This window comes from Tympanuchus pallidicinctus, unplaced genomic scaffold (assembly GCF_026119805.1).
Source record: "Tympanuchus pallidicinctus isolate F22 unplaced genomic scaffold, pur_lepc_1.0 scaffold3, whole genome shotgun sequence".
Classification (NCBI taxonomy): Eukaryota; Metazoa; Chordata; class Aves; order Galliformes; family Phasianidae; genus Tympanuchus; species Tympanuchus pallidicinctus.
The window spans coordinates 94,697,369-94,724,362 of NW_026294747.1; the positions used below are offsets into that span (position 1 = coordinate 94,697,369).

Here is a 26,994-nt window from a genome sequence, read left to right on the forward strand (position 1 = left end):
GATTTTGGATAACCACCCACAAATAACTGCACTTAGAAACAAAATTGTGTTTGAAAAAGACTTTGAAAATGTCAATTGTGTTCTTATTTCAAGCACACGCAGTCCTGCACGAGTTAGGGACACTTTCTAAGAAGGAAATAAGAAACACACTGCTAGGCTACTGCTTTGATATTCCCTAAATAGAAATGTTGTCTCATTATTGAAACCCTTTGACACTAATTTCAGTATTACTTAGTTGCTAGTTCTTTCAACGCCACGGAATAAAGGAGAAAAATGAATTGCAGAAAAACAATAGTTTACCGTTACCACAATTTCTGTGCGAGTAACAAAGATAATATAATTTTACCTTATCTGAAGATAGTAATAACACTAGACTGTTTATTTGGTTTTAGAAAAAAACACATTTGTGGATAACCATATTTTACCTTTAAGCATCTAGGAAATCAATCTTTCTTATTCGCTTGCACAGCTCCCATTCATGATAGTGATATTCCTTCTAAGCTTGAACTATGAACATAAACAAACATATTTATGTGACAGGACTCTGTAGTCCTGTCACTTAAATGCAAAATTATGTATTTTGTTCAGTGTCCTAGCTTTTTTGTTTGTTCAGTTTTGTTTTATTGATTTGTTTTGAGGAAGCAAGCAATATCTTTCTCAAAGCAAAGCATCCACATGCAATGTAGTTCAGCAGTGTACCGGTACTATGCTCAACAAACTCATATTCTTAAAGTCAGGACAAAGCACAGAAAATTTAAAATACTTCTTAAGTCCTATCTAAGGATCACTGCTAAGGATATGCTACTGCAAATGAGCAAGAAAAAAATTGTTGCACAAAGTGAATGTGTGTGCAGATCTGAGGAAAAGGTCTGTAAGTCCTAAGTACATCCTACTAAGGCTCTAATTTCTATGACGTGGCACATAAGAACACAAACCATGACTGTGCAAAACTACCCATACTTCAGCAAAGGTAAGCACTACAAGTTAGAAATTGGGAACGATACTTAATATTAAATCTTTTCCTTTCTTGTCAGAAGCCAAGTGATCTGATCTACTTCTGTACATAAAGACTCAAACAAATGATTTTCTTTGAGGCATAAAACCTCACTCTGATGATGGAAAACATACCACACACTAAAATATACTTTTCCCAAAGCCATCAACAAAATAGATTCAAATAAAACAAGTTTTGTTCCATTTCCCTTTGACTTTAACTATGATATTTAAGCAGATTTATGGTAGACATGGCTTAAACAGACTCATGGTAGGTATGGAGTGAAAACCGAAAGACAAAATTAAACAACTTTGAGAATATATTTGTTTTGTGTAATTTTTAGTTTTTTGTTTGTTTTGTTTTTCCTCACAGTTAATTTGGCAACTGCTTTTAATTAAAATCAAACACACCCCTTCCAAGAGTATCTTTTCTAGTAAACAGTGAAATATGGAATATGACAGATGAAATCATCAAAATGCAAGCAGAATGACAAAGAATCTGATACAACATTACCACATACACAAAACCTAGAATCAAAATACTTAGAACAAACCAGAGAGTATACTGATTAGCTATTTGCCATACATTCACATTAGTGATGATCCCAAGTACTCGGAGGTCACTGTCAGTCTTTACGTTAATATTAAAGGATTTGGTTAAATAAAAGAAAGGTTTATACTTACACGTTGTTTACATAGCTGTTATCTCAAATCAACAATAATAAGAGTTTCTTTTTAACAGCGTTACACACATGGAGGCAAGGTTATCTATAGTACAAGGTCACAAGGGTACAACTAAATCCATTCTCTAAAAGTAGTTCTGAGCACTTGGTTTTAACCCTGTTTTTAAAAATGAAAAGAAAAAAAAAAAAAAGATATGTATGATATATCTTTAAACTATATATTTAAGGTATATTTTTATTACTAAAGATTTGATATTTAAGGCTCAACCCTTTGTGTCCAAGTTCATCAGCTTTCTTGCACCTGATCTATTTCTACCTGCTCTAAGAACTGAAAAAGAAAGGTATACACCACTGAAAAATAATGAAGTCAAGGATATTTCCTATTTGGTGTTTGTAAGAACAAAGCCAGCGTTACAGTTAATGTTACAGCTGAAAAGACTATCATGGTGAAAATAAGTAAAGATACAAAACAGACAAGGAATGCTCACCTGTATCCAAAAATCTAGGTTTGCAGAAAGGTTCCACAAAGGAAGAATCTCCAGAAAGAGATCCTTCCCTAGCAGCAGTCAGCCCTTAAACGGGGTCTAGGAGAGGTGCAGCCAAGCTCCATCCCTTCCAATACACAGCTGAATCGCCTTCACCTGTGCTCCCATGGCTGACTCAGGGCTTGCCTCAGGTGGTCAGTCAGTGGTTCAGGCCATGACTCAACAGTTCCCAAATAACCAGTGTTACAAGGAGTATATGCAACTGTTCACATGCCTCATATTAAAAAAAAATTTAAAAAAAGGACGAATATACACAGCTTACATAGGCCAAAGATATATAGAGGTTAATGCTTACCATTATCACTTTTGAGATTTCCATTGCTGAGCTGTTTCAACCTCTTCTGATGGGATTTACCATTGTAGTGGATTTGTGCCTGAGCAGCAGAGTTCAGCTGAATATTACAAACACTGCACAAAGTGAAATTGGTCTGCTTCTTTTCTCTCTCCTTCTTTTCTTCAGTGCTATCAGTTGCTAATTCTTTCTCACTATCCCTGCCTGGGACATCTGGGATGGATGTAAAAGCCAAATTGTACGAGTGATTAGAAGCCAGTAAGTCAGGGCTCCAGGGTTTCTTCATGTTTTCTGGGGAGGAAGAGCATAATTGAAATAATTATTAATAAGTAATGCAAACTAATGTAAAAAAGTATTTCTACATTTGCAAATTTGTAAGAGGCCAAAAACTTTTTTTTTGTTGTTTAATATTAAATTTCTGCTTATTTATTTTACTTTTTGTTTATGTTTCATAGTTCTGCTATGTAACTTGAGAAACTTCAGAGCTACTCAAATGAATGTGTAATATGGAGCCATGTCAGAGCAATGCTTGGACAGTTGCAACATACAGGAAGTATGCACACTGCATCACTCCAAAGACTTTATGGGAGAGACCTCACATTATATCAGGAAGAGAGTCTGAGGAGCAAGTAGCAACAAAGACAAAGTTCTAATAACTAACTGACCACAACCCTCATTTTCCTTCTCCCTCCGTTGCTGTGGGGAGGCTTTGAGGAGGCGAGAATGAAGAACTGAACATGTGGGAAAAGATGAGGAAGGGAGTAGCTATTTTAATGTTCCTCATCCTCATTTCTCACTATGCTACTCTGGTTTAATCATGAATAAATTAAATTAATTTTCACCAAGTCTATTTTCTGTAACAGTATCAGGCATATTACTGACAGTAGATGATCAGTAGTATGATCTCCCTTTCTTTATGTCAACCTTCAAGATTTTTCCATCTTACTTTCTCTGTCCTCTCCAGGACATTGAGTGAATGAATAGTGGGGTGAGTACACAGCTGCTACCATAGAAACACAAGAGTTATTATAGCAGAAAGAGTTTATGCCTCTATCTACAACTACGTCAAGAAGTATAATACTTTGATTTTTTAAAATATAAACAACAAATATGGACAGTTAAATGCTGTGAGGCTGACAACCTATGGTTATATTCATTACATACGCTTCTACATTCAAATACTGTAATTTTTTTTTTTAATTTTTTTTTATTTTTTTTTATTTTTATTTTTTTTTTTTTTATAGTGATAGCACTTAGAAATGCAAGACATTTTTTAATTTGCCTAATTTGCTAAACAGGGTGGGGGAGATACAGTTTCTGCTTCCTATGTTTTTATATTTTGATGTGTTTAATTAGTAGAAGAAAAAATAAAATCCCTACATTTTAGTTAGCTAATTGCACAGATTTCACTCTTGAATTTATTAATTAGCTTAGGTACTTAGCAAGTTCTGAGCATTCTCTCTCCACTTCCTTTGAATGATCTCAAAACAAACTCTAATAACAGTATAACTTGACTACTTCAAAAACATCTGAAGATAAATAATAAACATGCTATATTTCTTTCTTATCTTAACTGCAAGCTAAGGATAAATTGAAGAATTTAGATTCAGCAAGTACCAAATTGAAACTAGTACAAAAATGAGACGAAAATCCCATCTGCAGAACTTCAAGTGAGGTCAACATAAACATGAGCTTCCGTGATTAAAGGTGAGCAGAAACTGCACAGAAGTGCACTGTGCTCTGAAAAACTGATTTACTATTCAAGGATTACCAAGTGCTATAACAACTTAGCATCTTGATGAGATCTTTATATAGCATATAAATATTTAAACTACTTTGTTCTCTCAGACTTAATGAATAAATGAAGATCTAGACAAATAATCTAATATGTATTTTGCATGAAAAAAAAAAATGATGCAAACTTAAATACAACACAATGGTCTCTAACTGACAAATAATTTAGAGATAATAAAGATCCTTTCACAAGAAATGGGCTACAGATTTCTTTAATCTCAGCTCCAGATAAGGTTCAGCATCTAAAAATAAGTTTAAACAAGCCCTCAGATTTAGATCTGATTGTACAAGAACAGTGCAAATCATTCTTGAGAGAGATTCACATGTTGGAATTTTCACGTGATTAATAGTAACTCAAAACTTTTGCTATTCTCTGATAAATTAAAACACATTTACAGAATTGGAATCAAACAGTAGAGGCAAACCTATCTACAGATACAAATCTGAAAACATACTGATATAAAAACAAGTTTTCTGATTTTATTACTAATGAATTAATATCATGTTCTTTTGAACTAACTAGAATCATTTTCACTTAACACTAGAGTAATAAAAAGTACAGACTGGGCACTGAGAAGAGGTCTGCATCAGCTGCAAATTGAAATCATTTCAGTTAGCATTATTATTTCTGCTTTTAATCATAGCCAACTTTATTATTGAGAATTTTAGCTGTATAAAACAACAGAAAGCAGACTAAACAGTTCATTCTAAAGCAAAATTCAAGAGAAAAACAACGTGGAAGTAGTTATTAAACCAAAGTTATTATGTTAACAGTAATTACAGTAATTTTTATAACCTCAGTCACCCATAAGAAGTTATGCAACTGGGGAAGCTTAGGAGAAAAGCCAAGATAATTCTGTAGCAGATCTACAGCATGTTTCTCCTAGTAGGAAAAGTATCCTAATTCTGAGAAAGTAGCAACAATACATCAACATCCCATCAACATCCGTGCCTTCTGGGGATGTTGTTCACTCCAGAAAGAGTCAGTAATTCATCCACAAAAAATAAAGAAATTCAATCTTTAATGAAAGCGTTGCAAGGATTAAAATATTAATGATAGCACTACTTCTAATGAATTATTCTAAGAAACTTTCCAGGCATCCTACTTTATATACATTCTGTGCATTCATATACATCTTTTTGCATTGAAAGTATTCCCCACTAGAGAGCAGTATGAATTTAAAATTTCAATGTATCTCTAGTCCTATAGTGCTTGTCATATAGGATTGAGATTACTACAATAAAAAGATATTCTAAGCAAAATGTAAACTTCAAAGTAAATATAATCTACTAAGTTAAACAAATGCCGTACGCTGTACGTACGCATGTAATTCCTTTTGAAAGACTAATAGATAAGCAGCCTAGTAAGTCTTATTAGCACTTTTTAACTTAATTCTTTTTAACTTTATAACTTAATACTTCAGTACACACAGCCTGATCAGAAAACCTTTATTTTTTATTAAAGAACATTTTCTGTCATCAATTCTGATTTCCTTCCAGGAAAAAAAAAAAAAAAAAGAAAAAGAAAAAGAAAAACACACTACAAAATACACACTAGGCATACTGAAATGAGAGATTACACCTTTGAAATAAATGAGTCCAGCATCTACCATTTGATGTGCGTATTCATTAAAATCCATGATGGCATTATAGGTGTAACATACTTTTTGACTATTGCCATTTCTCTTCAGTATGGTGGAAGAATGAAAAAAATTTCTAACTGCAGCCTAGGCAACAATTAGGCAATCAGGATTTTCAGAAATACTAAGGAGAAATATTGCATGCTTTTGAAAGCCTCTTGAACTGATGCTATAAACCAGCATAACATAGCAGTATTTAGTGTACTGATTGATCACAAATGGTTTTGAGCAAAATACTCACAAAGACAAAAATTTTGAAGAAAAAAAAAACAAAACAATTCCTGCCATTATGTTTCTCTTGACTGCAATGGTTACATATTACATAAATACTCATCAGTTTTGCAGCTAAGATTTCCAACCTGCCCCCCACTGATAAGGCTAACTTCTCAACCTTTAGGAGCCCTACAACAGACAAGGGCAAATAAGACATGAATGAGCAAGATAACCAAGAACTCAAAATTTCAAGCCAATTTAAATAGTACTGCAGATAAATGCTTAGATTTTTTTTCCCCAGAGTTCTGAACTCAATTTTGGCTCAATGATGCTTACCAGTAAAATGAACTTTGCATGACATTATAGCTTTGTGAAGTAGAAAACTGTCCCTTGTGGAAAACCAGCACAACTACATTGTGTGATGTTTACTAGCTTCACTAAGATAGCTACTGTCTGGAGATTTCCAGAGTGTACTTAAATGTAAAGGATTAGAAATTATAGCCTTCCCATGAAGTTATCTTTACCTTCTTAACTGTAATACAAAAATCACACTTTCTACTCAAGGATACAGAAGGAAAACTTTACCCACTTGTTTTAAAAAATGATTATTTTCTGAACCACCTTGTCACTATGACTATGTACATAAATGAACCCAATGTATTTGACTATTAAGGGACCAACATCAAATATGGATCCCAGAGCAAGAATGTTACTAGGAGACTGCTATGCAGGTAAAGCAGTTTTACTCAACACTGACCACTTGCCACTGAATAATGACATGATACATTCTAAAAAAAAATCTCTCCCTGGTTTACTCCCAGAAGCTGCCAATATAGCCTTCTCAGATTTTTAAAATGACTGAAGTTCCACAGGTAATAAGAAAACGTGGATAATCTAGCCAATGTCACCAGCTCACTACAGATCACCTCATATCTGCAGTAACAACTGGAATCTTCACATCTTTTCAAACATCACAGATGTGACCCAAGATCTCGCAGAGAATGGGGTGCTACTGTTTGATGGCAGTCATGGTAGCAGGGTCGTATCTGTGTCAAATAGTTTCAAATCTAACTTCCAGATCTTAAAACTCTCATCCATGCAATGAGTCAATACATGTGATAGGACACTTAACAAATCTGGATCCATAAGCTGCACTCCCAACTGTTACTCAAAAATCCCTGCCTCACTGGGTACCTGAGATTCCTGTACCAAGAGGCCAGTAGTAATTAACTAGTTTTTGCAACTTCTAGATTAAACTCACTGAACAAAAATGCTTAAATTTACCCTGGATGTTTATTACTGGGAGAAGCTTGAAATGAGCATACTGCCTACACATAAACCTACAGCCTGGCAAAAGGCTCAGGAATAGGAAAATAAAAAAAGCTTTTGCTTCTTTCACCTCTACTATCACTGAATGATGCACTCCTGACACTGCAGTTATCTGATTCAGATCAGATCTGCATCTGCTCTTGGTTTTTAGGGCCCAGGGTGATTTAGGTCATGGTCTATATCATATTACATGCCTCTGCAGTGGCAGTTTTGAACATAAAAGGACAAACAATGAGAAAATGGTGAAAGAGAACTCATGGTGAAAGCACAGCCCATTTGAAACACAGCTCCCTCCCAAATGACCCAAGTAACCTTCAGAATATGCTGCAGGACTCATCTGTTTTCTCCGGATGGATGAATGAACGTCATTTCAGTGGAAGAGCTGCTGGGAAATGGAAACTCATTAAGACTGGAAAGGCTTTTCTAAAATAGTTGATTTTTCAGGATCTCCTTTATTTTGAGAGTCTTTCAGACGAACACTAAATTCCAGTAGTATACAGTACAACAAAAGATGATGTGAAAACATGGAAAACATGCATTAAGAAATCTTTCACTATTGGTAAATATTCCTGTAAGAGTTTTAAGACTGCAAGAAAAAGCACCACCTTCTAAAAAAGGAGGAGGACTTGGTTGGGTCATACACCAAAAAGTTAAACTGTGTATCAGTAATAGAACTTGGGACAGAAGTTAATATTTCTCATTACTCTCTGTCTCTTACCATCTTCATCACAATTGAAGCCACTACTCACCAAATTTCTCTTTAAAAAGTTCACACAAAATAAAGTACAGGAGGCAGCTTAAGATTTTTTTTTTAAAAAAAAAGCATCATGGAGAGAAAAACCTTGTTTTTTCCATTTGTTATTTCTCCTTATGCACTCTGCTCCTCCAAATCCAATCACTACCATTGTTAAATGACTTCAGTGATCCACGTGAAGAATAAAATCATCATCATCATCATCATCTCAGATGATTTTTGCAAAGTTTAAGATGAAAAGAATCACTTGGGCAAGAACTGCATCAGTAAAAGAAATAAAAGCTGTTTTCACCTGTGTGTTCATTACTTATAGCAAGAAGGGAAGATGAGATGGAAGAAGACAGTTTATTTTAGGCTTTGAGGGCTTTACACTTCAATGTCTATGTCATGGGACTCCTCTCAAGAAATGCATCTGAAAACTGGAACCTGGAAGAGCAGATTTTTATCCACCTGAAGTATCTTGAGCAACAGCGCAGAAAATGAAAGCCTAGGCTTTTGTTCTGTTTTGTCGGCAGAGCACTTAAATCTTTCAGGAAAGGCTGCATTTCAATACTGCAGCAAATTAACCAGCTGCAGCCTATCTCCGGTCACAGTCATGTGCACTATGAGTTCCAAAAGGAACTCATATATGAACTAATCAGAAAAAAAACTTCATTTCTTGGTTCAGCAGTTCTCTCGTGCCAGAAACAACCAACAGACCTCTCATAGCCTCAAAATATACTGCAGTCATTTTTTTAATCGAGTTCTATAAAAAGAGCTAAGCACTAATCAACACCATATGTTATTCAATTAGCTAGTAATACCTATCTATTTCTCAAGCCTGTGCTAACATAATGGAGGACTTTGGATGGTTTGGAACTACTTGAAGGCCAAGTAATTAATTTGCAAACATCAGCTCCTAAAAAGCTGAGAAGTGCTACTGTGGTGACTTACTTACATCTCTACACCCAGAGTCAAGCCGTTAAACTTTCTCATTTGGTTTTTACTCAAGCCTTTGTTTCCACAATGATCATTTCCGAAAAAGACTTCTGTCTAAAATGAGGACAAATAAAGACTGGCCCAGTGATGCAGCTGGAACCCAGGCAGTACTGGGAGTCTCCTCCCAAGCAGGTAAAACAAGCTGCAAGCATTGCCTTATCTCCCTTTCCAACAGTGGGATTTCATGCTCAGATTTTATGCAGAAGGCAGAAATTAATATAGCAAAATGCACATCTAGGAAAGTTACAAGGGCCTTGCCCACCAAGAAAACCTGCTGTTGTTATGCTATGGGTACTTTTTCCCATATTCTGGATTCCTACATTTGGAAATTCCACCTGCAGTCTCTAACTCCTGTCAACATCACTATAAGCTGACCAGGATCAAAAAGAAAGGACAGAAGGCTCCAATTGCAACTCAAACTGTCTTTACTGGACTAAAAGTTAGTTTTGTCATTATTTCTAATAAGATTGGTAGTATGTACAGATGTTAGATTTCAAGGGGAAAAGTATCAGTTTTTCAGATTATCAAATCTGAACAACACAAGTTAGATCATTCAGCAATGTCCAGAGACAGATGTAAAAATTGAAGTACGTACAACAAATCTTTGTCTACTGAACCACAGAGATTTTGTAGGTACTGGGATTATTTTTAATTTCACAGTAGAATAACTTCTTTCAGTCCTGCTGGATAAATTTCCTGCTGTGAAATCATACAGGATACATGGATGGTCTATGTACTGTAATAAATATTATATGCCACTTAAAAGTTATTTAATTTTTCTAGTACCTAAATGCCAAGTCAAATATTCTTATCTCAGCAGTAAGAGAGTATACATACTGTTGATGAGCAACTCACTTTAAGAGCAATGTCAGAAGTTCATGGCTTGCTTATAAAAAACAAATCAATACAGAAGATTCATTTATTTATTTAGCAGGATAACTTCTCAAAATTGCCACATTTCTGTTGCTATGGTTAGAACTCTCAGACCTTCTTACAAGCTAGGAAATCTAAATGTTTACCCCAGATACAAACAGCCAGTCTATAGAAGTTAGAAGTCTACATCCCAGCTTTTTTGTTGTACTCTTCTTTTAGTGATATTTTTGTGGATGCATTATAAGCAAGAGGCCTTTAAAACAAAAAGAACCAGAGAAGAGCAAGACAGAACTTTTAATACTTCAATCAATTAGACTTTAATCTCTAGATCCAACAAAATATGGTAAATTTTGTCTCTCAGGAAGGGGACTTACACAAATAGTAGCCATAATGAATGATAAGTTTGGGCTTATATTTGAAGATTATCATTTATACTTTCATAAAAGTAGTCCTTTTTCCAGATTATCTGTATGTTATAAAGCATTATAAATGCTCTAGTAGCATTTATAAATGCAAGGACTTTTATTATTGTTATTATTTTAATTTTTACAGCCTCACTACACTCACTGGGCCATTTAAAGTTGAGTTTAATGGAGATTCGATTATTTTCCAAGCTATGCAAACATATCAAGGTGAACATCTGCTTTGTTTAGAAAGGTTAGCAAATGCTTTTGCAAGTGCAACTGGAAATTACAGTAATTTATCTTATCCTTCTGTCTTTGGACTGCATTATCTTTAGCAAAAAGGATGCATTTAGTATAGCATCCACGGCAAAAAGGACAGAATATCTATTCACAAGATTTGTTTTTTTGGGGCAGATTCTGTACAATTTGGTTGTGAAGTATAAAATATAGGCTATACCCTAAAAAGCACATTCTCTTCATAGTATCTTGAAAACTAATGTCCTCTTTAAAGTATTGTTGACTAGTATAATATTCTTTCCTGTCAATTACATTTCTTCCTCAAGATCTTCATCAATGCTAGGGACAGAGATAAACATCTAGTAAACTAGACTACCTTGGATGTGTCTTAAGACAAAATGGAACATTTGGCCTTTTTATATTTCCCTAACAGAGTGCTCTACAGAAGCAGCTGTAGTCTTCCATTACAAACACACAAGGCCAGCTCAGGGCTTCAGATATGCAGCTGGGGAATTACTTGTAAAAGTCCTGTATAATATTTCTGATTATACAAGGTATTTTGCATTTTTAAAAATGTAGAATATTATCGGAGAAGTGCAGGAACTTATTGAACAGGTGCCTTACTATTGCTAAATAGATGTGTAAAATATTTCCTATTTTCCAGGTTCAGGATTTAGTTTTTAAAAACATTTTCACTTTTCATATTATGAAATGCTAATAATTAAAAGGCATCAGTGCATGCCTTCAAAACACCTCCACAACAATTGGAAAATACATTTTTTCCTAAAAGACATTTCTTAGAACAAATAATGAGTAGTATGGGCATAACCACGTACAGATAGAAAATAGGAGAGATTATGCTTTCCAGCCTTCTCTGGGAGTCCTTCACAGCAACATATCTCTTATTGCAATCCGCAGCAGCAGATGCTCACAACAGACCCAGAACTGCTGCTCATGGTAAGCCTGAGCACTTTGCTTAACCACCGTGATTTGCAAAAGCTACTACTGCTGAGTTTGTAAAATACTTCCATCTCGTCTAGCACTGCTGGCCATCTGCAATCTCTCTTGACCTGTCTAGGAGTGCTGAGGTAGTTGAAAACTTCTGAGAAGTCATGCATGGCAAAATTTAAAGCTTTGTAAGAATTACAAAGTTCCTTCCTTCAGCCGTGCTGATTCAGATGAAGCAGTTTATAAATTCTATTAAGCCTCAGGACAAGTTTATAAAATCCCTAGGACTCACTCAACTATTTTTTTTTCCTAATAGTAGTTCAAATTTGCAATAAAATATTCTTTTCCATTGGAGATCATTTAAGACTACAGGATAAAATACATATGAAATTCCTAGAATTAACTCATACTCAAACATCATTTTATGATGAAAGATTAGAAGTCTTCACAAAATATTCATTATCTCAATATCTTACAGTGTTTAATTTAAAAATTATCTTCTCCAATTAAAGTCATCATCTAAAAAATTGCATCTTTCTGGATATACACATAAGATTTCAATTTAAATGAGCTTTTTAAGAGAAGTGCTAAATATCAATGACCCTTAGCCAATAACTTTGAACTTCACAATATGGTGCTTGTTTCATTAAAAAACAGCAAGATAAACATATTTCTGTATAGGTGCAAGCCAGGGTACCTGAAGGCAGTGGAACAGCTGGCATAAAAATGCTTGCAGAAAAGCCGAATCAGATAACTGCTTTCCATCCAATTAGGAAATCATACAGTAATTTCAGCATCTCAGCAGTCCTCGTAATTTCTGCTGCTCTTGCTATGCATTATAGAATGTGTCACTTTCAAAATTTATTGTGCCTTTTACAGCATGGGTTAAAGAACACTTAAAGCACATTTAGTGTTTGACATACCTGTACTTAAGAAGAACAGAAATGAGTTCTCTTTTATTAATTTAGATCTGTACTACTAAACTATTCACAGTAACAGTCTCAGGGAATTTTCTTGAGATTACCTACATGAGTAAGAACTTACATGACAAAAGATTTGAAGGTTTTGTTTCGCATCAGAAAAGGGAAATATTAAATAATGAAAAAGCAGGCAGATTATAGTAGTTAAAACTTCAGTTTTTACTGTATGACTCAAGGTTGTAATATATTTACTAATAATTTAATGGATTTCTGACAAATCAACTGGGTTTTTTTGTTTCCTGAAAAAGCACATAGGGCAAGAATGAAAAGAAATAATAATTTGACATAAGGTGTGACTATTTCTACTGCAATTTTTGATATTGTAAAATTGGTTTCTTTCCTAAAAAAAAAAAAAAAAAAAGTCTAATAGAAGAAAAAAGTATGTAGCTCAGTTTAGTGTCAGTCCATTTGAAATCTGTTATATTTTATTTTGCTTGTCACAGAAGTGCAAGAAAAGTAAACAGTGAACATAAGCAACGACAAAAAAAAAAAAAACTAAAATGTGACCTTCCCCTAAGCCACCGCACATAAGAGACTACCCCATTCTCTCTCTCATCTCCCTCATTTAGATAAAATCATCATTATTTTACTTGTTATTATTTAAATCAGACCCAGTAATGTCATTTGTAATTAACACTCACTGTTGGGAAGCAAATGTGAATGGCTTACCTTGCAATATAGCAGTGTTATCCACTTCAACATGCATTTCTCCTACAGTACACATCTGGAACCAATACTCACTCAGTGCCATCAGCTGCTGCTCACAAATTACTTGATTATTGATCACTATGCTTATCGCTCTTCATTGACTGAACCTCATTTCACATTACTGCTCTCCTGCTGCTTCAGCAAATTCTGAAACTTCTATTGCAATGAGAATTCACATTTAAACTAAGGCAGTGGTCCTTCAAACTGGTTATTTCTTACTGTATCAAGCCTTTTGCAGTTACCTTCATTCATTAAAGAAAAAAATAACTGCCTGTCAGTGTCAAATTCTTCACCCAGGAATAGGCAATGAGAGGGTTTGGTTTTCCTCTTGTAACACAGCTGGGGGGGGGGACTGGAAGGGGGAATCTCAAAGCAGATGATGACCACCATGGAAACAGTATGCACACCTGAGAGACTGCCACATGGCAATCACATGACTGCAGACATGCCATTGCCCCTGACAACCAAAACAGTATGTAAGCACGTGAAGAGGATAAAAACCCCAAGCGTTCAGAGGTAGAGCTCCCCCACTGAACTGCAGCCATGGGGATCAATGAAATGTTGCTGTCTAACCTGCAGCTCCCTGATGACCAATGGGATGCCACTGGATTCATGGTGGTGACTACCCTCACTCTACAATTCACTAGAATTCCTCTCTGTTCTACTGCTAACTCCCCCATTTTCCTCAAATTCCTTAACTGCTTAGAACTTGTAATAAACTTGTTGGACAATATTTGACCTTATTTGTGCCTTTATGTCAAAGTAAAAATATCAAATTATCTCCTCCAACAACTTGAGACAGGTCATTTGAGGAAAATTATTTTGGGTCAAAACCACTGGAAATTCTTCCAAACTTTCTTTGTGTAAGCAATATAGCAACAGTCTTCCAGCTTGTCTCACATCAACTGAAATATTCTGAGAAAGAAGAGTGAAAGCCTCTTTGTTCTTTAGCCCATACAACATTAAATATTCATATTCCAGATAACATGTACAACGTGCATTTATGCAGCAAAATAACCTGCCCACATCATCAACAAGTTCAACACTGTCACGGGTTTAGGGTGGGAGACAAATCAGCTAATACTCTTCATACTGTCAACCATCAGCCATGAGAAGAGACATCAGAAGGTCAGTGGATTTTCTGAAAGCAAACCTACCATACGCAGAAGTGTCTTACTGGCAATATATGAAGTAAAAGAAAGCAGACAGCAGCCTGGATAGAAGTTTAACAGTATTTTGTTTGGAGCTTAGGGAAAATGTTAGAAGACTAGTCTGTTTTCTATCACTTGGAAATTAATTAGAGCACAATATCATGAGTATCTCACAACACGATCATTCCAATCTAGTGATTTATATTCAGGAAGAACAATAAATCTAGAAAAGCTTTGGTAGAGGTTAATGTCCTAATTTTATGAATTACATTCTAGATGGAGAACCTAAGCAACAGGTGAAAACTCCTGTCTGAAAAGAAATTCAGAAAAAAAATTGCAAAATAATTCTATGACCACTATTATTCAGTGCAATACCTATATCTATGATCTACTGGAAATTATTTCAGGCTATTTATCAAGTTCTAATAATATAGTATAGTATAACATTTCTGCTTTTTTTTTTTTTTTTTTCTTAGAAAGGAATAAAATTTTCAAGATACTGCCTAAATTGAGAACTGAAAAAAAAAAAAGTCAATCTGTAACTACTAAAAGCTACTTATTTATTTGGTCCGTCTAACATGGGCATTTCTCCAACTTCTTTTAAAGTAATCACTATGTAACGACTAGATAAACTATTTTATCGTTAAAGCTTCATTACATCATTACATAAAGAAAACATGCAAATTCATCTCAGTATTTACATGAATCTTTAAAAATATTATATTTGACCATTTTGTGACATAAAATTTTGTCATCATAAATGTGAAGTAATTAGATTGAGACACTTTATTCAAGTATATCTATCAGACAACACTACAGTATCTCTTCTAACTCCATTAAAGAGTATGGAATCCATTTATCGGTATTATACTGTGTTCTAAACATTGCTGGAAGATTGCTTTATTCTTTAGTTTAATCAATTTATTAGCTAATATTCAAGTTCTTTGAACATGTACCATTCTCCAGAACAGCTGAGGACTGTGACCAAAACAGTGTGGGACAAATTGTTGTATTTTGCAGATATACATTAAACGCCTCCAAAGATGTATTGCACAACTGAACAATTAGATATAGATGGGTAATAGAGAGTGTAGGTACTTGACAGGAAGTATTTTTCCATGAGAAATATGGTCCAAAATTTTGTAGCCATTCTTTTCCCTCATCTATTTATTTCTTCTACTCTGTCTCCCTGTTTTCCCTATGGGGTTAAATCAAAGAACGTATCTTAGCACCTGCTCTGAATGCACTTGTCCGTATCCTAGATTCTTAAAACCTGTCCCTGAACCTAGCTGAGGGCTACTGTACCCTTTCTGTGCAAGTGTAGAAAAAGTATAAAAAAATGAGCAGCCTTCATAGGCACAGATTAAGAACACAATTTATTTCAGCTCAGGTAGTCCTAATGAAAAAGACAGTAATGCTACCATTAGGGAAGTCAAAGTACTGCAGGAACAAAGAGGTGATGAGCCACATAAAAGGACTAGCAATGTGCTATGCCCATATACTTACCCACCGCTCACCCCTCACTCACCATGTAGTGTTCTGCCCTAGGCACACAGCTAAAAGCAGATGGGTTTGTAGATGAATCATTCCCTGACCTACTCTCAGTCATTTCCATTGTACATTAAACTCAGCTTCCAATTACATCAATACCATCTATCAAAAGCCAAGACAACACTACCTCCAAACAACCTTCTTCCTAGTATTAACAACACTATCAACAATGTGAACTACTTCCAGCAGTCAGCAAAAAGTTATTTTTGTAAATATTGCATTTTATTCCTTCTCCAATTAAGAATTTGAACTAGACTCATCTTAACTGTATTTCCAGCATGTGCTGCCTGAGCTCTGCATAAATCAATACCACCATTGAGCTTAGCATCATCTTCTACAGAAATAGCAGCTTTCTTCTTCTAGACACACTAGTTCAAACATGGTTGCTTTACAGAAGAGGACAGTGAACAGTTTTGCTAAAATTGGTATGAAGAGAAGAGAGAAAGAGAGATGCATTTGCATTAGCTCTGATTAGGAAGCTACTGTCACGCTTTTTTTTTTTTTTAATAAGTAGAGATATGAGTCAGAAACAAGGACTGGTATGCAGGGTGCTTTTCTAAAGATTAACTCACTCTAAAAGTTTATTTAGTTCTTCGCCAAAATTCAGCAAATTTTACTGTATTCTTGGAAGTCTCCAAATCAATGAGAAAAACTTCTGAATCAGTGAACATGAACCATTTGCAGAAGTCCAAACTTTGTAGTGTTGAGCTTACATGGTTCCAGTATTCATTTAGCTTTAATTTCTATGGGTTCATGTCTTCAGAGTTTTTGTTGAATTTACAAATTTTCTCCAAAGTAAAAACAAATTTAAAAGAGAAGATAGGAAGAGTGCAAGAATCTCAGTTCAGGTTCACAAACATTAGTGAACTCTGTATGGCTTTGTGTCATATTGCAACTCATTTGTTTTAACATTATCAAACTCTTCAAGAAGCTTCCTCTGAATGAACAAAATTGATTTAAATACTTTAATTTGGTGACAAAAAAAAGGATAAAAAAAATTCAAGTTACATTCTTCTAATTTTATAGACATTCAATTGCACAGTAAACAACATTTCTTCAAAATCAGCACTTATATGCATCTTACTGAACACAGTGTATTCTAGCAAAAAGTTTCAAGGACAGACATTTCATCCTGTGCTTTGGTACTGCAGACTTAAATATCCCAAACAGTAAGGGATCCTTTCTTGCCTTTTCAGAAGATATTCCCACAGTCATTTCCCCAGTAATTCCAAGTTCTTTTTTTCAAATCAAGTGAAGTTAATTATGGGGAAAATGAAGACCTACCATAAATGACAAATTGTAAGAATATTCAACTAAACATTAGATGAAGATCTTGCAGATACAAATGTGATATGAGTTGTCCTGCAACCAAGTTTGGTTTGTTGATTCACTGCTTGGATTTCTCCTTATTCTACTGAAAGAGAGAGTCATTGAGTCATTTCAGATGCAGGTTGCATCATTCACCCCTCTTATTGGTCCTTTTTTATTAATGTGATCCACAGAATACAATGATGGCATCTTGCTAGGAGACACATTTGAAAAAGGAGCATAACATTTGTATTAGTGCAATACTTTCTGCAGTGTATCATACTCAGTATCTGTTTGGGAAAAACAGTGATTGCATATAACATTAAATCAAAGACCCACTCTAGTGTAAAACTGCAATTTGTCTTCAATTTTCCACTTAATAATTCAAAAACTCTTTTGACTATCAACTGATGACAATTTTTTTTTTTGCTGGCTACAACTTGGTTAGAATAATGAGAAAAAAAATCATTAGCATGTTAATAACTTGGCCTCTCTAAGGGCTAGTTAGTTGAACTTCTATCAGAAAAAGAAGCTTCTTTTTCATGCCTATTCTTACTTGTGAAGTGAATATAAATTACCACAATCTCCTAGTTTCCTTCATTTCTATCTGTAATGATTTCCCAATGAATATAATACAGTCCTGTCATACTTTCTGCGACAGCAGCTCATAGAGAAATTTTCACATCTCTAAAGAAAAGGAAAGACAAGAATTACCACACAGATAAGAAAATGCAGTCATTAAACCAAAACTGCGAGAGGAAAATATGAGCAAAATATAGTCTGCAATTTAATATGTGTCTGAGAATAGCTTTCTATGCTTTATATAAACTATATTAAAACAATTTATACATCAGATTTTATGCTGAGTCCAGAATAGAAATGAAATACAGAAAAACTACTAACTGTGATTTAGAGGCATTTTTAAGTTCTTTGCCCAAAATCAAGTAAAATCATCCAACAATGGAGTACCTCAAGCCTTTTTTAATTTTCACAGGATAGAAGGTTTAAGATACAAAAGGATGAATATTGATGACCTGATATTTACATAAAACATATTTATATGCATACCCTCATATATGCCACTTTTCAACACGGAAGGTTTTTGTTACTGCCGCTATTTTGTGCAATCAATAAATGGACCAAAAACAATTATACATAATAGAAGAAATGTGACATTTAGGATAAATAACAGTGACTTTAATATCTACTGCTTTATTCAAATGATCTACATATAAATGCATAATTTTGATGAAAATTTCTAACAAGATTTTCATATAATCTCTATTTTTTATTAATAAAAAAATTTTCTGCGATCTATACATCTAATACAGTCATACCAATATTTTTAGATAAAAATGAGAGATTCACAAAATACTTTCAACAGCATAAACAACATTCCAGCTGTCACATTACCATCTATAGCGAACAGCACAACACACTTGTTTTTAAAAAGTATTGATATATAGAACTAATGATATTTGAAGTAGAGAACACATTTGCTGCTGTAGTTCACGCTGGTCTATGGCTTTGCCTGACGGTAGATTCCTGTATTCATGTGCTTGATGTAGTTTATCTAACATATTGGATCCAATCATAGAGGTTTAATACCTCAATTTGGTATTTCAACTTTATCTTACAAGAATTAGAATTGATTCTTCCAAATTTAACAAAAATACCAAATATTAAGCATAAATGTACACTTCTTCTATGGAAGCTAATAAAAGCAGAATTTAAAAAGAGAAACAAAAAGAACTAAGCAATTGTACTAGACACCAAAAGAATTAACCCAATTAACAAACACTGCTCACTTGCTTTGTTGTGTTTTTTTTTTTTTAATAATTGACCTAATTTGCACAGACAAAATAGCAACTGGAAACAAAGGAGTAACATAACATGTTTTGCAAGATGAATTTCAAATTTTCTTTCTACTACTGGATATACTCAAGATAAACTTTGGAAAGAACAGGATTTGTCCCAAGATCATTGTCAGGAGACTAAGAAATTTATGACAAAACAGTTAAAATAGGTTCTAGTCTGAAACATGCAATCCCTTCCAGCTTCTTAAAGCGACCACTCCAGGCCAAGTAAAAAATTTATAGTTATGCAGCACAGAGGTATCCAAATCAGTCTACATTCTCAGTGTAGCCTGTTTACAACAATTCTATTGGTTGCTCAAAGCCCTGATAAACTCAGCGTTCAGAAAGAACTGTAGAGATGAGTCAAGCTACCACATTGCTATCAAGGGCCTTCAGCACATCCCTGCACTAACAAAAGAGGGAGAAGTTTGAACAGGAATAAACAGAACTATGAGGAGCCCTCCATAATAATAAACATTGCTGTTGCCTTGGATGCACAGACAAGCTTCAATCAGCCTCAGCCTGTATTTATTCAATGGAAAAAGAATTAGTAAGACTCATAGTACTGTAACAGACTAGTGTCTGTGCTTTGTTTTGAGAACTCCTAGAGTACAAAAAAATATTTCTTCACATGCTATATGACTGCAGAAGCATTTTTAGGGGCTAAGCTCTTCCAACAGAAACTTGTCTATAATCCCTCCACCCTGACACTATTCTCAATTCCTTTAACAAAGAAAATAAACTATGGTTAATTCTTTGTTACTGCACCCATTAACAGTGGAGGGTGGGGGGAAGAATATTGGGATTCATTACACGTTCATAACAGAGTCAAAGAATATATAGCACTTTTAGGGTGGAAGTGTTATGAGACTGTTGGCTGCTGGCAATGAAGCTCTAGAACAGTGAAAAAGCTAGAAAAATGCAAATACACTCTATGAAAGGTAGAGTGGAAAAGAACAAAAACTAAGGAATTACAGATGGTCAAGATTAATTTCAATGTGCAGAAAAATAGCAGAGCAAATAATCAGATTTTACACCTAAAAATATTCAAGAAATCGAGAAACAGCCAACAAGACAGTGTCAAAAAACATCATGCTCAAACAATTTCAACACATCTTGTGACAGTGTAAAATGCCTTGTGGTCACTAAGTCCTGAGTTTAGAAAGCTTTTTTGACACAGTTTTGCATCATTTTCCCAAGGAAAGTTCAGAAAAAAAAAAAATAAATCTAAATGAAATACCCATGATATGAATGAACATTAATGTTACAAGATAATAGAGAAGAAGTTATAACTGCCTCTGATCATCCAAATAAGAAAGATGCTTTAACAAGCCCTGCTGGAATGCATTCTCTGCCCAAGTTTCACTAAGAGCTAGATGACAGAACGTAGAATATACATACCAAACTGGCGGATGATATCAAGCAGGAAGAGACAGAAACAACATAACAGGCCAAGATTAAATTCAAAACTGAATTGACAATGTGGAGAAAAGCTCCATTATAAAAGATCCCATAAAGCAGGAATAACAATAAACACTTAGAAAATAAGAGAAAAAAAAAAAAAAAAAAAAAGATTAATGTACAGTTTTCATGTAAAGGACACAAATGTTAGAATTATTGGTACTGACTGAAAGACTATCAATCCGAGATGATAGGCACAAAAATATAGTCAGAATGGAGGTTTTTTGTTTCGTGGTGTTTTTGTCTTGGTGCCTCTCTTTTTTTTTATTTTATTTATATATTTATATATATATTATATATTTATATATTTATATATATATTTATATATTTATAATTATATATTTATATATATAATTATTTTTTATATATTTATATATATATACTTATATCTCCTGCAAAACAACGTTTGTTTTTCTCTGTAGAAGAATGAATATAACTTAAGAAATTCCTTACATCACAGCACAAGAGATTTTTCATCTATTTCTGTTCCAGCTAAGGGTCACTTAAACCTCCTGTCTTCATACTTCTGTCAAAGATAACTAGAATTAGATTGTATCACAGGCTGTATCTTGAATGTATACTCAGTAACAAATGCTTCCTGACATACTGCTAGAGCAGTGGTTCCATCTTCTAGAATGGAAAAACAGATTACTTGTCTTTTATCTTGATGTTAGGTCACTCAAGAGGTACATATTTTTCATTCAAACTATTCTTCTTACCTTCCCAATTATATTAAGGCAGGCAGTACAAAGAGCATTGCACCAAAAACAGATCATGGAAAAACAGGAGCCGTTACCAGAGTGCGTGGAAGCAAAATTGCTTCTACTCCCAATCTGTTCATGAAAGACTTGTCACAGAATATGACTCTAGTTGGACAACAAGGAAATAAGGCATTTTGAAAATGGAGTAAAATGTACTTCCAACTCTGCTTTTAGGTACTGGTACATTTTAATAAATCCAGCCACCACTTTGAGGAAAGCTTACAGAATACATAAAGCTTTCTCTCTCTCTCTCTCTCTCTCTCTCTTTTTTTTTTTTTTCTTTTTAAACAGTTAGATACAGTAATTATAGGTATTTTGGCCATTAACAAGAATCCATTTGCAACAACATAATCATTGGAAAGCTGAGTCTGCCTAACGCAGACAGAACTTTTCCAATAAGAATTATGAACAACTCTTAAGTACAATTCCTGTCAAAATGTTTCTCTGAACAGCTAGAACAGTATCAATTAAAAAGCCTAGAATATTAATTGTTACCAGATTAAATTAACAAAATCAGTGCTTGATGAAAATATTAAATATAGCCTTATTTTTCTTTTGCACTTATTTTCTTAAAGAGAAGCTAATATTGCTGAGTTTGTATTGAACAAAACATTTGTTTGCTACAAAATAAAACCACTATATTAAATCTAAAATTTTTTTCATTATGAACATGCAATTCATCTGAAGGCTTCCTCAAGAAGAATATAACTTTCAACATGTATTTAATACTTTCAAACTGAAAATCTTATGTTTGAAAACGTTGAATACTGCTATTTTCTCAGGAGAACATTACTATGCTGTTGTCCTCCATTAAATTTAATGCAAAAAACATAGAAAATAATTAACTTTAATAAATACATTTGAATGAAATACATAGATAAAATAGCCTTACTTAGCAGTATGCAAAAATAGCTTAGGTAGTTAAAGGTGATAAAGTTCTATGACCTTCAAGGTCCAGTAAATTTAATCTTCAAGCTTGTATCTGTGCCTTCCTTCTCCCAGTTCCTAATCTGGTATTAAAAAACAAACAAACTTCGAGCAGTAAATCATGTACAATCATGAACAACCATGACTGAATAAAAGGCAAAGAAAAGAATGACCTCTCCAACACATTCATTCAAACATCACCAATCTTACTCAGTATTGTGAACAAGTTTAGCGATAGTAGAATCTCCCTTAATCCTAGCTAGCTTAATTTAAATGTCTATTTGCACTTTGCAAATCTGTTTTTCTACTTTCTTATAGATGTTCATACATTGAAGTCTGATGTTTTACCATCATTTCCTCAAGAATGTACAAAGTCAAACTGAAGAAAAAAAAAAAAAATCAGTAATTAATTTTTAATGAGGTCTCTACACAAATTAATTCTTAAAGATTTCAGTAATGTAGACCCAAAAAGTTAAATGCTTTTTACCCTAATATATACTGCTGCTGTTCCAGAATCTCCTTGATGTTCAAAGCACCCAACTTCTTGGTATTTCTGCTTTTTTTTTTTTTTTTAATTTAAAAAAAAAAAAAAAAAAAAAAAAACACTAATGCTAATAAAACTAATAAAGTAGTTACTTATTAGCACCATTAGCCATATTACTTGCATGTTACTACATCCAGTCAGAATAGCAAAATTGACCTTTTATTTGGCTCTGCTTCTTCCATTCACAAATATGACAAAACAGAACAACGTGCAAGTGTCTATACCCTCGTTCTTCACTGATTTCAGAAAAATTGATACAACCTACATATTCCTAAAGTTTCCCTTGAGAATTTATAAGAAAGAAATAAAGAAAATATGCAAATGCTCACAAGTACATGTGTTATTTGCCATGAAGGCTTCATCTAAACTAACATATACAAACTGAACAGCTGTCTTAAGAAGACTTGTGTAGGAGATAAGCATCAACACCTGTTCCAATTATTGTTATTTCACATAAAGCACTGAATATAGCATTAGAAGAGTCAAAATGGATCAGGTCAGATCCCTTTAGCATTAAGAAAAAAGAGCCAACTATTGGTTTTGGAAATCTTATTAATTAGAATAGCAAAAGAGCCTGGAAGAAACTGTTACTTTATCTTCACAGAGGATAAAAAATAGTATCCATAGTATTATTGCATTTTATACAACTTTAGTTATATCAATGAGTTTTTTAAAAGGCCAAATTATCTATGAAGCCCTTGAGATCTAGGACTAATTATGCAAACACAGATAACAAATACGTGTATCGGGATTCTAGCTGTTTTGTTACTTGCCCTCTTCACAAGAAAAAAAAAAAAAGGAAATCCTGTCAATCTGGTAGAAAAATACTATTGGTTCTTCGGAAGATGTTTGTCTATTTATACATTAATGGTACACTATTGTGTTATTATGTTCAAAAAATAATAAGATAATTAAATTTTAAACTAGGTGTTACAAATATAACCAAAATTGGGTCCAATCTTTCAAGGCTTAATATTTCTAATTATTTCTGTACATCTTTTCAGAATTTGGGGGGGCAGGGGATAAGTATACTAAGGTAGCTGCAACAGCTTTCAAGAATACTGTATATAAGATAGTCCCTGAATCTATAACCCTTTCTTTGGCTAACAGTTCAAATCTCCTGCCACACAAAATATCAGTATTCTATATGGCAGCACTCTTAAACTGGGAGAATTACCTTGTGTTGAGCATGCCAACACTGATTTTTGGGATAAACTAACATATTTGGTAAAGTAAATCTCAAAGTAAACTACGTAATAAACTGAATAAATCGTAAGAGATATCGGGGAGGTAAGGGGGTCAGAAAATAAAAGAGAAACAGTTTATTAAAGCAGCTTCATTTACAGCTAATCATTACAATAACTCTTTCAATTTGGTTGAATTTTCAGTGCATTTTTGAAATGCCCTTAATGCTTAAGCATAGCTTTGTATCCAGTTCTCTTCTCAACATGAAACTGCTAAGTGTAGTCATGTGACAGCCACAGATTACTGCTCCAAGGGGAAATCAACATTGCCAGAACAGACAAGTGGAAAGAGATAAATATTACTCATGCACACAACATGATCTCATGTTCCATTTATTTTACTTTAAGAATCAAGCTACAGAAATTGATGTGGTTTCCAATTTGACCCTTCTCTTCCTCTTCCTAATCCTATTTGAAATAATCATAATTTCAAAGATTCAGAATGATGATAGTGTTCTTCAGTGGTCTGTGACCTTAAAGTTGTCACGCAGTGGAACCAACACTGACATAAAGTACAGGTCCTTCAAAGGCACCTCATGCATCCCCATTACAATTTTTTATTTAATAAAGACAACCAATACTTTCAATATTTATATATATAATATATATGTATATATATACATATATAATTATATATTATATATTTTACATATATATATACACACACACACACACACAGCATTTTCTCCATATATAAGCACCACTCATCAAAAAAATAATAATCCAGTATTACTCAACAATACTGCCCTCTGTTGCTGCCGGGATTGTGGAAGAGATAGGCAGGGAAAGAAAAAAAAAAGATATACATAAAAAAAATATTACTATATATAATAATATTAAACTATTATTATATAAACTATTATTATATATATACACACACACATTATATTATGCATTTTAACCAGTAAACATGTCTCTGTGCCTTATATTTTCTTCCTTTGTCTGAACTATATATTGGCCACTATATACAGAAGAAGAAAAATCTAGTATAGCTAGCACTGATTGTAATGTCTAAATTTCCAAAAGGAATTAATATATAATTCTTCAAGGGAAACCAATTTTTGAAAATTCAGCATGTGCTTATCTAGAAATCAATACACTCAAAACTGAATTTTCTCCAATATTTACTGAAGGGGGTGGGTATTTAAAAATGTAATTAGTATTCAGATCTGCAATGTGTCAAAATATATCAAATATCTTCATATCACAAGAATCTTCTTCTCACCCTCCACCACCAAGTTCCTACACTGTGCTTGTTAATAACAGCTCAAACATCAGCAGTTTTAAATCCAGAAGGAAGATTTTGTTACTTCTGAAAGTTTTGGCAAAGCCTTCCTTTTCCCCTCAATGAAGACTGGAAGAGATCATTCGTATATGAAGAAATAAAATAAAGAATGTGGAAATGGAAAAGCAGCATTTACCCAACACCCAATATTCAGCTGATTCTAGTATAAAAACTAGAATAATTTATCTGCCACTCACTCCCAGAGAAATGCTAGGATAAAATTTTCATGAAAATTTAAAGCATTATAAGTGACAGAATGTACAGAGAAGAGTGACAGGAAAATAAAAACACAAACAGTAAAAAAGAGAATTGATGTGATCATTAATATAATACAGAAGTACAGAATTATGTGTTACTCCAAAATTGCAAAGGGAATTGAATGCTTTCATTTTTCATTTTTATGTAATGAACAGAATTTTAAGATCGTATGTCTGGAGTTATCAATACAGTTACTTGGAATTTATAGAAAACACTGGGAAACAATAGCAAACGAATTTGGAGAAGGTCAGCACTGAGAAATCAGAGCATACGGATGGTGTGTCAGTGTTATCTATGGTTATTCTTCCTTCCTGGTTCAATAGCTTGTGATCAGAACTCACGCACAACTACACAAACACAAAGCAAACACCACATTCCCAGAAGGTCTGGCAAATGATAAACTCATGGAAGAGGCAGTAGTCAACCATGGCTTTTCAGTATCTTTATCTTTGCACCTTGGGATGGGAAACAGAGGAGCTCAAATCAATATGGTAGACAGTGGGCTCCAGCAGGTCAGCTCTCCTTCATTCTCACACAAGGTTTCACAGACAAGATGGTCTCATACAGCAGAGCTGCCTCATGCTATGTTAGAGCATCAATGGCAATTTCATGTAGCCTGTTTGCTGCATGGAGAGGTTCAGAAGCCAACAGTACCTTGCAAAATAAGATATAAATTTTGCATGAAAAAATAGCTGAAGAAAAACTACTGAAATAAAATTTATATTCACTTTCAAAAATAACATGGCAAAAAATTGACAAAAATAATGTGTTGAAAAAAGTAAATTGTAGATCCATATTCTTATACACCCTCCAAAAAATGTTTTTCCAAGCATTCTGATATTAAAAATACAAACTTGCAATTGATCCAACATCATGTCAGCTAAACCACACCAGCCTATATGGAATTCTCAATAACCCTGTACAAGAATTGGCAGATAATTGGGTTGACAAAGTTAATGTAGATGTGAATCCTATTACTACACAATCAATCTTCCAGATTCTAAATTAATGCTTTCAAAAGAAACCTGAAGACAGCATCAGAATAACTAGAAATTAGAATTCCTGTTTTAAGTCTTGAAATTGAAGAAAATTCCATAAATGAAATAATTCCACTTTCACTTAAAACAAATATTTCATCATAATAATATTGCTAATTTTAGGAAAGTACAGCAAGGATGTTATTTCCAAACTCCTTCTCTAGTTTTGTATTAAAATCGTAAAATACTTATTTATCTAAGAAAAACAGATTAGTTTCTCAGAAACATAGCTAAGACACT

At 33.8% G+C, this 26,994-nt stretch overlaps 1 protein-coding gene across 4 annotated transcripts in view; it reads right to left on the reverse strand.

Moving 5' to 3' along the window:
- The window catches only part of ZNF385D (zinc finger protein 385D), a 375,527-nt gene that overhangs the window by 297,223 nt on the left and 51,310 nt on the right, over positions 1-26,994 (reverse strand). For 3 of the 4 annotated variants that reach the window (XM_052692235.1, XM_052692236.1, XM_052692237.1), the window contains exon 2: positions 2,517-2,804. In XM_052692235.1, coding sequence (XP_052548195.1) covers positions 2,517-2,804 — 288 coding nt within the window. Of the gene's footprint in view, positions 1-2,516; positions 2,805-26,994 lie in introns of those variants that run through there. The other variant, XM_052692239.1, reaches the window with a different exon arrangement.